This window comes from Falco naumanni, chromosome 3, assembly GCF_017639655.2.
Source record: "Falco naumanni isolate bFalNau1 chromosome 3, bFalNau1.pat, whole genome shotgun sequence".
NCBI classification, from domain to species: Eukaryota; Metazoa; Chordata; class Aves; order Falconiformes; family Falconidae; genus Falco; species Falco naumanni.
In genome coordinates, this window is record NC_054056.1 from 66814221 (window position 1) to 66826218 (window position 11998).

At 40.4% G+C, this 11998-nt stretch overlaps 1 protein-coding gene across 1 annotated transcript in view; it reads left to right on the top strand.

Annotated features, from left to right (window-relative positions):
- TAF4B (TATA-box binding protein associated factor 4b) overlaps nt 1-11998 on the top strand; it is a 74344-nt gene that overhangs the window by 25296 nt on the left and 37050 nt on the right. The window contains exons 7-9 of the mRNA XM_040586670.1: nt 1404-1910; nt 6999-7134; nt 7729-7834. Of these exons, the coding sequence (XP_040442604.1) occupies nt 1404-1910; nt 6999-7134; nt 7729-7834 (749 nt within the window). The remainder of the gene's footprint in view (nt 1-1403; nt 1911-6998; nt 7135-7728; nt 7835-11998) is intronic.

The following is an 11998-nucleotide window of genomic DNA, read 5'->3' on the forward strand; positions in this document are numbered from 1 at the left end:
GCTGACTTTGTAGTGTTACCCGTGCCTTGCACCCTGGTAGCTTTTTTTCTGAAGTGTCGTCAGGATGTGTAGTTGGTACACACCAGTTAGGTCTGGTCTGTAACTGTGAGCAGCAGTGGCAGGGCTAAGTGCCAAATGGAAGCTGACTTCAGGAGCACTTCTCTAAGGTGCTGTGAGGATTGGTCCTGGCCTTATTTAGGGGGGAAATGCTTGCAGCTCAAGTCTGGAAAGAAATTTGGTACAGCTTGTTGCCAATTCACTTTTAGTGAAGTGGAATTTTAGGAAGGACTCTTTGGAGTTGTCTCTTATCTTTAAGCTGCAGGTTTTTGATGAAGTTGCATGTGTTTTGTTTTGTCTGTTCCAATAAGTGGAAAAGAACAGTGACTTGGCTGTGAAGCCTGCTTGGTTTTCAAATCTGTGCTGGATGTGTTTGATAAATAAATTGCATCCAGGAGCATGAGGAAAGCTGAGCAGCCTTTTAAAAGAACAGGGAGTGAACACTAGAAATAGGTGTGCCACAGAAGGTCCAGATGTGCAAATAATTGTTCACTTAGTAAATTAGCATGTGAGACGTTCCTTTTGTGTGAAGCCCAGAGCAACATCACTATGCTGGAGGGGGGGGGGAAAAAGCATTTGTGAGAATATACAGGTAGCTGCAGAACTGATTTCCCCTGGTTCTGAGCCATAACAGATTGTACATAGTCTAGGGGAAAAATCTGTAGAGGGCTTGACAATTATTCTGTCCATTAACCTTCTCAAACACAGCTGTAGTAAAAATGAGGTGTTGCCAGATACCCTTACTAATGTTCTCCTGTTGCATGGAACTGTCTGGCTGAAGTTGTGCTGCTGCAGCTACACAGACATTGTTAAAGTGGTATCCCCCCCTAGTGTAGATACAGCTGTATTGGTGTAGAAGTGCTGGTATCTTCAGAGCTTGTTTCTGACTTTATTGGATAATTTGTAGTTCTCTGTCAGAAAGGCTCTGTGGAATAAACACAGCTGTTACAATATAGCAGGGTTTTTGGCAAAACAAATTTTTCTGAGGTAGTAGAGCAGTTAAAGTGGTCTTACGCTGACACATAAATTCCACATTGAAAAATCTGAACAAAAGAACAAAGTTATGGGTGAGTTTCCCTATAGATGGGATTTGCTATGTGCAGTGAAGCCGCGGTGACTGTTGACCTTTGTTCAGCCTGTTTTGGTGATTCTTGTGGTCTTTACTGAGCAGTATTGTCTTCAATTTAAGAGTGCCTGAATTCTAGTGAAACTTGTTTGGAATAAGTAATTTATTGTCTCATGAAAAGTTAAATTGGAAGATGAGAAGAGGATTCAGTTGCTAATGTATCGGTATTGTGGAAGACTCTGCTGATGTTACATCTAGTGATTTTTTTGTTTTCTTCTAGAAAAGCATGCTTGCCTTACGGCAGCTAATGCCCAATGCTCAGAGCTTTATCCAGCAGTGTATGCAGCAGCCAGCTCCAACCCAAGAAGCTCTTTTGACTTGTACCTCTGCAGCACCGTCTTCTGTAACAGTCACAGCCTCTCCAGTTATAAAACCAGCCCTTGCCAGCACATCGGCAACAGCTTCTATGCAGACGGTGAAGCCTGTTTCTTCTGCAGTGGTGGCAGCATCTCTTCGGCCTGCAGCTTCAGTCCTCGCCACAACAATAGCAACGTCAGGGCTGACTGCTATCCAAACTGTCAAGCCAGTCTTCACCTCTGCAGTAGCAACGTCCTCTCTCCAGTCTACAAAACCACTGCTGGTCACTACAGCAGCATCTTCAGCCACAACCCCTCTGCAGTCTTTGAAACCAGTCGTTGGAACCCCAATCAATATTAAAGTCTCACAGACAAACTCTGTTGTTGCGCAGTCAGTAGGTGCTCAGCAAGTGGTTAAAGTGAAACAGTTGGTAAGATTAATTTCTTCACTTCTCTGTAACCAGGCTTCTTTACTTTACTCCTAGCATTCTGTAAAGAGGATACCAATTTGATTCTTAGCTTTTTTTTTTTTCTTTTAATGAACATATGAATCTAGTCTGCCATGAGTTAATTGGTTATTAAGCCCTTGCTGAAAAGGTGAATCTAAAGCCAAGGTGTAAGGTCGGTCTCTTGCAAGACATGCTGATCACCATTCCACCAGACTGAACATCCAGCTTGAGACACGGGGGAATAAGAGTTCTGACCCTGGCTATGCGTGCAGGAAAGCCAGATCATTATCTGAAAGAAAATGCAGGAAATGCTAGTGTCAGAAACAGAAAATGCTGATGGGATGCTTACATTAATTACTGTTAGATGCCCTGTTAGGGCTGTGCCTCAGCTAGCCACCAGGGATTCCAGTGTCTGTACCTTAGTGGTTCCTACCTTGGATACTTTGCAGGCCCAAGTGGCTTGATGATGTTTAGTGATATGTTAACCGAAATGTACAGACTAGCTCAAGGAGCTTTTCAGAGCAGAGTTCTGACCTCTGCATTTACTAAGACATGTTAATTATGAAGTCATTGAAAAGTAAGCTTTTTCTATCAGGCCTCATTAGCTAACAAATTCTGGGAGGAATAAATGTCTTATTAAAACAATACCCTCAAAAGCAATGTGTTAACATTTTTTTTTCTTGGCACAGGTTAACTTCTTGCTAATGTTCATGTTAAATACCAACAAACTGTGGATCACAGCTATACCCAAAAGAGGAACATTGTGAAGTACATTAGGTTTGATTTATGGGTGTTTGAGATAGAGGTGGACCAGTCAAACACCACACTACTCACTAAGTAATGTTCTCGCATATTTTGAGAGAATAGTCTCCCTTTGCCAGCTAAAGAACTCAATTCTTGAATAGGACTTCCTTGTAAAGATCTCTTTCCTTAAAAAGGGGGGAAAACTTTAGACTTCCTGTGAAGCTAGATTTACTTACTACAGGTATAGTAGGGCATCGTGTGTGAATTCCCTTTGTAGTTTATTTATTGTGTATACTTGACTTAACAGTATTCAGACCCCTAAAATGTTTTCCTCTTTTAGTTTTCTTCCTTTCAAGGTGTATAAGGTGGATGTAATACAAGAATCCCGCATTCTAAACAAAGAGCTTATACTACCAGCTTTTCACCTTTCCAAATTTGCTTAAAAAGAGCAAAGCTTTCAGCTCTGTGAAGGGGATAGGGGCTACTTTTTATGAGTGGGTTTGTTTAAAAAACAAAACAACGGTTATCAAGCATATGCACTGACAGTCTTTGATAGTAGTAGCTAAAGCCAAATTGGAAAGGGAGTTGGTAACCTTGCTGTCTTTGAGGACTAAATTTGAAATTTCAGCCAGAAGAAAATGAGGGCTTCTTAGGTTGTACAAGGCTTGGAGAGCAGTTTGTTGGCTACACAGCAAGTCGATGTAATCCAGGGGAAAGGTTGACCATCTGTACAAATAGATGAGGAAGCTTAACACTAAACTGGGGAGTCAAAACAGTTATTGAATATGATATTGGTGAACTCAAAAAATTACTTCTGCCTTCTCCACTAATGGAGTATTGCAGCCTGTTGCAATTGCTTTTCTTCACTGTGCCTTACAAACATTGAATTACATACAAAACATGTTTTTATCCTCATTTCTGTAGATCACAAGCTTAGTGTTAAAATATTTGCTCTTCAAAATACCTATCTGATTTTGATCTTGGATATAGTTGAAGAGCTGAGTTGACCACTTTGCAGCTTAGCCATATCAGGAGTTTGGTGTTTGTTCAGACAACCTATTAGCACAAAGAACAAGTTAGTAGAAGTGGCTGCGTCTTCTAGGTCTTCCCTAATGCCTTTGCTTGAAAGGACAGAGGGTCTGTTTCCTTCCACAAGAAAACAAACCTGGACCTCCCCTCCCTAAACAGAAGGGTCCTGCTGCCAGCTGAAAGGAAGCACATGCCAGCTGTGCAAATCTGTCTATACAATGCTGCCAGCAATTTATTTCCTTTTCCAGCCTGCAGGGTTTTCTGATGCCATACGCTCCCTCTGCATTCCCATTTCTAATTTAGGTCTCTTGTGCTTGAGGAATGTAAAGCAAACTTTCATGTTCCAGCTCTGTTTTAATGGTGGTGTGTGGGAATGCAGTATGGTAGTATTTTAATTTTAAAATTGTGACCAAACCGATGCAAAATGTAACTTTCATTTCTGTAGCATGCTTATCAAAACTCTGGGTTCATATAGCAGATGCTGAGGGACCTCTTCTTCAGGGATGCTGTTGGGATTGATCTCATGCCTGTGCTGTGAGAGTTCCATGTTTGGAAGGGTTCCTTCCTGGTGACTTTCTTAATGCAGCCTCATTTGAGATCGTTGGCTTACAAAGAAGTTTCATCTTGGAAATAAAGCTTGTCTTGGTATAGTATTGCTTTGTCTTTTGATAAAGCACAATAAATGAAAATTTACATTACCAGACACTGGCCTCCAATGACGGGAAAGGTGCTGTGAGACGGCAGCTTCATATTAAGCATAAAGAGCAAGAATTTTATGGTGTTGTCCCTGGAATTATCAGTGAGGTGCTCTCCCTGGACATTGCTAACGGTTGAAGAAAGGAATGAAGTGTTCGTGCTGTTCCAACTGCTTGCTCTTAGTGAGTTATTAGTTTTGAGTCCCCTTAGAGCTGGGCTTTCTTGAACAGACGAGTCGCCTCTGTTATTTTTCAAGGTTTTTTTGTCCTGGATGTATGCTTTTCCATTCAGCTGGTGAGGCTTTCTTCATGAGGTAAATACTGCTTGTAGTGTGTGATGGTACCTCAACATCTCTCTGCTAATCTCTGAACTTCGCCTTATGAATGTGAAACAGGTTCAAGTAAGGCTAATCAAAGCCTCTCTCAAGCAGCTGTCTCTGTGCTGTCAGCTGGATGTTGCATTGCATTTTTTTATTTTTTTGTTTTACTTGTGTTGATGCTTTTTATTCTGATGTCTCTGTTGACCTATTTAATGGGGCATAAAGGAACAGTCCCTTTTCTTTATTACTTCTTGCTGCTAACCTGAAAAAAAGAGACAATAACTATTTCTCAAAGATGTTATCTGTTCTTTAGATCCTTGTCAAAATTTCTAGGATTGTTGCCCTCTCCTGTGCAAGTCCCAAGGACCTCCAGTTTTTGTTAGTCTAGCAGCTAGAATGGCAAACAGGAAATCTGCTTTATTACCAGCGCAACCTGTTTCTCGCTGGTCTAGTCTGCTTGGTTACTTGACTTATTTCCCAGTCTCCACCTAGACTATTGATTTAACATTGCCTATCTCTGTTCTTTTGTCTGCCATGCCTAATCTTGAATGCTTATGTTTCTTCCTGTGCTGTTGCATGCTGAAGATGAAGCATCGTTCTAGCTGGTGGTAGGGAGGATCTCTAGGTGGATGTCAGTGTGCGTGCTGGTGGAGCCTGAGAGTAGTTTGTCCGAGCTGGTCAGTGGCTCCGTAATTACCTGAACACATAAATGATGCTGTTAATGTTATTTGTAACTTCCAGTGTATGAAAACGGGATTTTTCAGAAAGATCAAACTGTGCTTTGATAAAAACATACAGAAGCAAATGTTAGTGTCCGTACTATTTCACGAGGAAGTGCTGCATGTGTGAGCCTTGACTCTATCCACAGTCTGTTCCTGTTCTTGTGTGGTTCTTTCCTTTCAAGGATCTTGTGTTTCTTCTCAAGAGCTGTCTCTTTGTTACCTGGTTTTCAGACACCACCTTTAGCTCAATTATTCTACATTACTGCTGCTATGCCAAACCATGATGCTATTAATATGGGGATGGGTGGGTGTATCTTGACTGTTTGATACACAAAGTACCTCTTTTTGTGAATGTGTGATGCTTATGCTGGTGATGTTTACTGATAAATATGAAGTTAGATGACAGGAGACAGCCTAATGTCAGAAGTATTACAGATGTCAATTCTTTCATTCAACTAACTTACGCAGTGTTCCTGTATAAGCACTCTTCACAGTTTCTAATGTTAGAATATAAGATGCAGAGGAGAAAAAGTGGTCTCTTGACCCTGGAAATTCCTTTGTATTAGCTTCTTGCTGCTAAAAATAAGATTCAGTCTGAAGATGCTGATTATTTTGTGCTTTGGTAAAAGCACATCTTTTTACTACTTATAATCAAGAACTTTTCCAAAGGATTTATCAAAAGTGCAGCCCATGTTCTACTAGCTAGGAGGCATAGAAATGAGGCTTTTAAGGATGCTGCAATTTTATTATTTTCTTGCATTTTAATAGTTGCCCCTGAAGAGGAAGAATTAGTATTTATGTGCTGTTCCTGTAGGTCTGTGTTATGATGACATCCTGCTGTTGGGTTTTGTTTCTTTCAAGAGCGTCCTTAAACAAAACTATCGACCCCCGTTCCTTTTTACCCTTCAGCAGTGTACCGATGTTTTTGTGTAGAAGCTCTACTTGCTGTAGGTGTTGCTAGTTGGTACTTCGTGTTCCCCCTAACTGGTGTTCAGTGTACTGAAAGCATTAAGCTTTCAAACTCAGCATCTCAATTTACAATTGATATTGTGGCTCTAAAAACGCATTAGCAACTTTATAGTGTGTACTCATAATTCTTGTCAGGAAAAGGATTTCATGTAAGACTTCTGTTTGTTCTGGTGTTCTCTCCTTTTAACTAGGTATATGTGTTATCTACCCTTTTGAACTTATTGGCAGGCAGACTCCATATTCAATTGTTAAGTCTGTTAGCCAAGACAGGAAAGCCTCTTAGTTTAATGGATTGTGAAATACTTGGTGAAACTTACCTATTACGGTTAACAACAGAGAACAGGGGCGAAATGTCTGTTAGAACTCACTGAATGAGCTGGAGCTTAAAGCTCACCACCAGTTGTCTTGACAAGATTTCTTGTCATGAAATTTTTTAAAAAAGTGATGTTTTTGTGAGCATGATGTTTGCTTTTGCTTTAATGCATGTATACATGCCCAGCAGCACTTCTGGCTAAATTAATGTGTTGATACTACTTACTTCTCTGTATGTTTAGCTCTTCTCACTCTTGATATTGGATATTCCGCTTCCAGGTAGTCCAACAACCATCAGGAACCATTGTAAAGCAAGTATCCACGCTCCCGCAACCCTCAACGCTGACCCTACAGGCATCTACTGAGAAGAGGATGCCACAGAATACACTTGTTCAAACCAGCCACTTTCCTGCAGGTAAAGTGAAACCCCTTTCATGGAAAAGGAGAGGACTGCTGGGGTATAGAAATAAGTGCAGGCTGTTGGTAGGTTGTAGGAATGTAAGAAGGTGGTTGTCTGTCAGGAGCAACCAGCTCTGTGCGATAAGTTGAACATCTTTTCTGTGTGCTTGGAGTTCTGATGAGAAATTTGGTGCTGTGTCTCCTTCTGGCACCTGGTAAAAGCATGTCGATCAAACATCTGTACTTGTTAAAATACTGTGAGTAAGCTCCTTGCAGTGAACTTCCATTAAACTGTGATGCCTGTGAGAGTCGTTTCATGACTTTGCTTTTTAACTTTAACAGGTCAAGGTTGATGTATAATGTGAGTTTGTCTCAGCCAGACAGTTTTTGCTAAAACCTTACACTGGTCAACACAGAGGAGGGTATTTGTTGACAGCACGTAGGGGTTTTGGTTATACAGAACATACAGAATGTAAGAAACGGACCTAATTAGTTGTTACTGAGTCTGCAGTAACCTTTGCTAGAAGTACAAACCGATTAAACAGTTGTCTTTAGCATTTTGCTTTCTATTATGGCATGTTCTTTGTTTTTGGTTTGTTGGTTTTTTTAGGCTCCATTCTGAAACAAATTACCCTGCCAGGAAATAAAATTCTGTCGCTTCAAGCATCTCCTGTTCAGAAGGCTAAAATAACAGAGAACGGAGTAACATCCTTCAGGTAAAAAATAAACAATATCAGAAGTTTACTATAGGAAGGAACAAAAGGAACAGACGGCAAGTGTGGAGGTGGGAATGGAACCCAAATAAAAGCACTTTCTAAAGAAACCTGTTTGATAGGTGTTTTTCATGTTATAATACTAATCGGCAAGGGGAAACTAAAACTTTTGACCTCATAGCAGATGTTAATTATTCTTAATGTAAGAAAACTGTCCTGATGAGGTTGGATTTTCATCATGCTATCACAGGAGTGTAATTATATGAACAGTGTGCATCGACACATCGGTTTTTCAGTTGTAGAGGAGACACATTGATCTCCATTCCGCAAGTACTGGTAATTAATCTAAAGCAAAGTTACCTTGTATTAAAAGCTCTCCATAGGATTAAAGCAGATACAATCTCTGTTTTTCACAGGCAGCCGAACAGCATTGAACTGTTACTTGGACTGGCTTGGTAATCTGCGTAAAGCTCTGCTGTATTTAAAAAATCTTTTATTAGCTTCTCTTACAAGCTTGTTCCTGTATGTAGAGGTGAAAGTCTTTGACTACACCTCTAATTATGACTTCTGGCATATTCTTCAGGCCTTCAGATTACAAGAGTGCTTAAAGGTTTTACTTCTGGTAACTGATTAACTTTTCAAAAGCAGAAATTATTTTTGTAGCTCTGAAATGTTATGTTGGAACAGAGGTGCAGACTGCCATAAGCGTTATTGGTCTTAAGGCTTCAAGGCAAGCTTGGAGTTGTTCTTCCAGGGATAAAACCAGACATGACACCTTTGTCTTGTTTTCAGCTGAGTTCTCATCTCTTGAAAGCTACAGCTTTGTGTGAACTGGTATAGACAGAGAGCTGTTGTTGTTCACAGTAACGTACGTATGCAGTGAACACTGAAAACACTGGTAGCCAGAAGTTGAAATGAAAAGCTGGTGTTGAAGTAATAGCTCTGTTCGGTTGTCTCAAGCTCTGATGAAGTATACTTCAGAATATAATTTGGGATCTAATTTCAGGTAATGATGTTTGGGGAAAAAAATCCACCAAAAAAAAGAAACATTTTATTTTTTCTGTGATCTTGCAATTGGAATATATCAACTAGCTTATGTGAAAAAAGTTTTGAGTTCTTGGAGTTCCTTCCCTGGATTGTTTAATTCTTAGTGTAGGAAAAACACTGCTTTTACAGTGTGATCCATGATGGATTTCTGTTCTTGCTTTTGAATTACGATACTCATAAGGCCATGAGAATTCAGATTTGAAATCTCTAATTCACCTTAAATTTTTCTGGTAATTCTCTTGTCTCCGAAGAATTTATGTCTTTGGATACACCCTGGTGCTTATTCTATTCACTGCTACTAAACTTTCTGACTAAAAATTATGTATGAGAATCTTCAGGCACACACTGCCCAGGTTCAGGTATATGAACCTTTGGCTTCCTGTGGTCAAGTATCTCTGTTCTCCGAGCAGGTCTAGCACCACATAGTGTTAATCTGGCCTGGGCAATAGATGATTCCTGGTAAACTGTGAAGTGGTTTGCTCTCTTCTGTTCTGACTTCCAGTATTCCCAGCACAGCTATTCGTTGTGACTGTGATCCAGCAACTGCTGGTCATGTGTGATGCAGAGAGAAGCACCGTGGTCCTCTTTCTGGTTTTGTGATGACATTTGTCGTGGGCAGAGAGCATATCTTGTAACTGATGTGATTGTACGTGTGACACTTCAAACTGTGTACTGTCATTGCAGTATGTCATCAAGCCTGACTCCCTCTGCCATTGTGTGACTAGGTTAGGTTAGGATTCAAGGATGTGATACTCACCGAGCTGTATTTAGCGTCAATTTGACCTTGTCTGCTCTTTAATGGACTGTTTTAGCTTGCTTGAGATGAGCAGTAAGAAAAATGGTGATTCCCCACCCTGCCTTTCCTATTAAAGAAAAACTTCTAGAAATTACTTCAGCTAAGCATCGGCATTGCTGGAACTTGATTGCCCCATGGCATGTATTGTAATGGGCAGTCTGTTTTTAAAACATCAAGATCTTTATAAACTGCTCTACGTACTTCTGTAAAGTATGTGCTATATTTGCATCTTCAAATATTTGTTTTGCACCTATTCTATTTAATAGTGTGGTTTGCCAAAGGACATACAACTCTGACTTGTGCGTTTTGTCCGGAAGGTACTAGCAGTCTCGACTGGCAGAAAAACAGCAGCGAGACAGCAGAGTGGAGAACATCTGGGCAGTTGCTTCTCCTGCGCTGTGGTGGTTGTGGAGCACTGGTGGTTCTCGCTCTGCTGGAATTGTTCTGTCCCATGTTAGTTGTCTGTGATGGTGCACGGAGGCTTGGGTTAAGCATGTCTTTCTAGTTTTCCCTTTGACTGTTGTGTAAAATGGAGTAAATATAGATTCAGAAGATGTGTGTTGGTCACACACCAGAGGGTGCTACAGACTCACTTTTCAGCTGATGGAGGCACATTCATAGGTGTGAGGTTGTTGAGAGCTGCTTTTCCAGTGGAATATTCAGTATAAGCATCAAAGCTGGCTTCATACAGGGTAACACTCAGAACTCTGTGTTCAGGTTTTCCCCTTGTCCTGATAATCTTACATCACTGGAGACTTAAAACAGCTGGGAGAGTTTTTCTTGTTGATTTCTGGGTGTGACATGATCAAATGCAAAAACCATTAAAAGAAGTGGTGTGAAAGAGGGGCTTAATGGAGGAAGTGCTGAAAATGAAAGCAAGTCAGTAGCCAACAGAAACATTTGCATGTAAATTTATCACCTTAGAATGATTTTTGTAGCTTACTCAAAGTATGTGATACCTTACTTCAAATGATTGAGGTTTCTTTGAACAGCAAGGAAAAAAGTATAGTAACAAGTACAAATTTAGCATGGCTTCTGAAATTTACGTTATTCTTTAGGGAACACTTCTTCTAAGGAAATACCATGGTAGTTTCTTTGGGTTAAGTAAAATAAGCACAGCAGTGTTTTCGTAGGTGCAAATTAATGTTTCTTCAAGGCTAGTGACTCAGTGACTTAATGCAATTTTATGTCCCACAGTGAAGAAGTTAGAATTGGTCCTTAAAAACAGCAGAGACAGCAGAGATGTCTGCTTGTGTATAAGCTCTTGTAAGGCTGGTTGTAAGGAACTGAAACTTGTGTATGTCGAAAGGTAGATAGATGTATAGTGTAGAAGTTTACCTCCTCCATGCTTCGGTATTTGGAGTATGTGGCCAGATGAAAAGCTAAAATTATTTACTAAAACTACAGCTTTATATTATATATATTAAAAATACGTGTGTGTGTGTGCTTATATATATATATATACACACATATATATATACACAGAGTTTTTAATACAGGTGTACCTGAGGTGCAAGCATCCTTCCTTGGATTGCTTAAACAGCTCCACTGGGATAATGCCAGCTTCTGGCATCTGCAGCTCTGATAGCTTATGATGTGTGTTCTAGATGCTAGTTGTGTTGATTTTGTAATCTTTATCAGCAGATCCATGGCAGTCACTGCACTTTGGTGGGATTCTTGTCTCTGCCACCAGCAAAGACTTTTCTGTAGTGGCCAATAAGAAAAGGAATATACTTGGAGTATACTTGTGAAGACGAGTTCGCACTCAATTATCACGCAGTGACCGTTCGTTTACAGGCTTGTTGAAAGATAGAGGTCTGTGCTGGGCTGAGAGCAGGAGTATGTGCTTGAAACTGCTCAGGTGCTGGTTGTGAAAGGGATAGGAGGAAGGAAGCACTTGTGGCATTGCCGACTTCAGCTTTGAATCATAACTGTGGTTATCTAACTGTTCCGACAGTCCTGGGATTTAGTGCTTTTCTTACCATGATGGATTTGGGGCACAAGCCTAGCCAGGAAGCTATAGTATCTAGGTAGGCTTCGTGAATTAAGCTGGTTTGAGAATTTGTTAGGTCTCCTTTTCCCTGAATGAATCACACAGAAACTCCTAGCCATGAGGACACACAAATGAATGGCAGGAGGGGTAGGGGAAGGCTGGATTCCTTTCCTAGCCAAGCATCTTTCCTGAAGTTTGTGGGAGAAGACTCGCACCATAGAAACGTATTGAAAGCCAAAGAAGAAAATCCATCTATAGTTTAAGAAAAACATTCCATTTTCTTGTGTCTTTTGAGTATTGCTCAAACCCAACCCATGCTGAAGGTATCTGA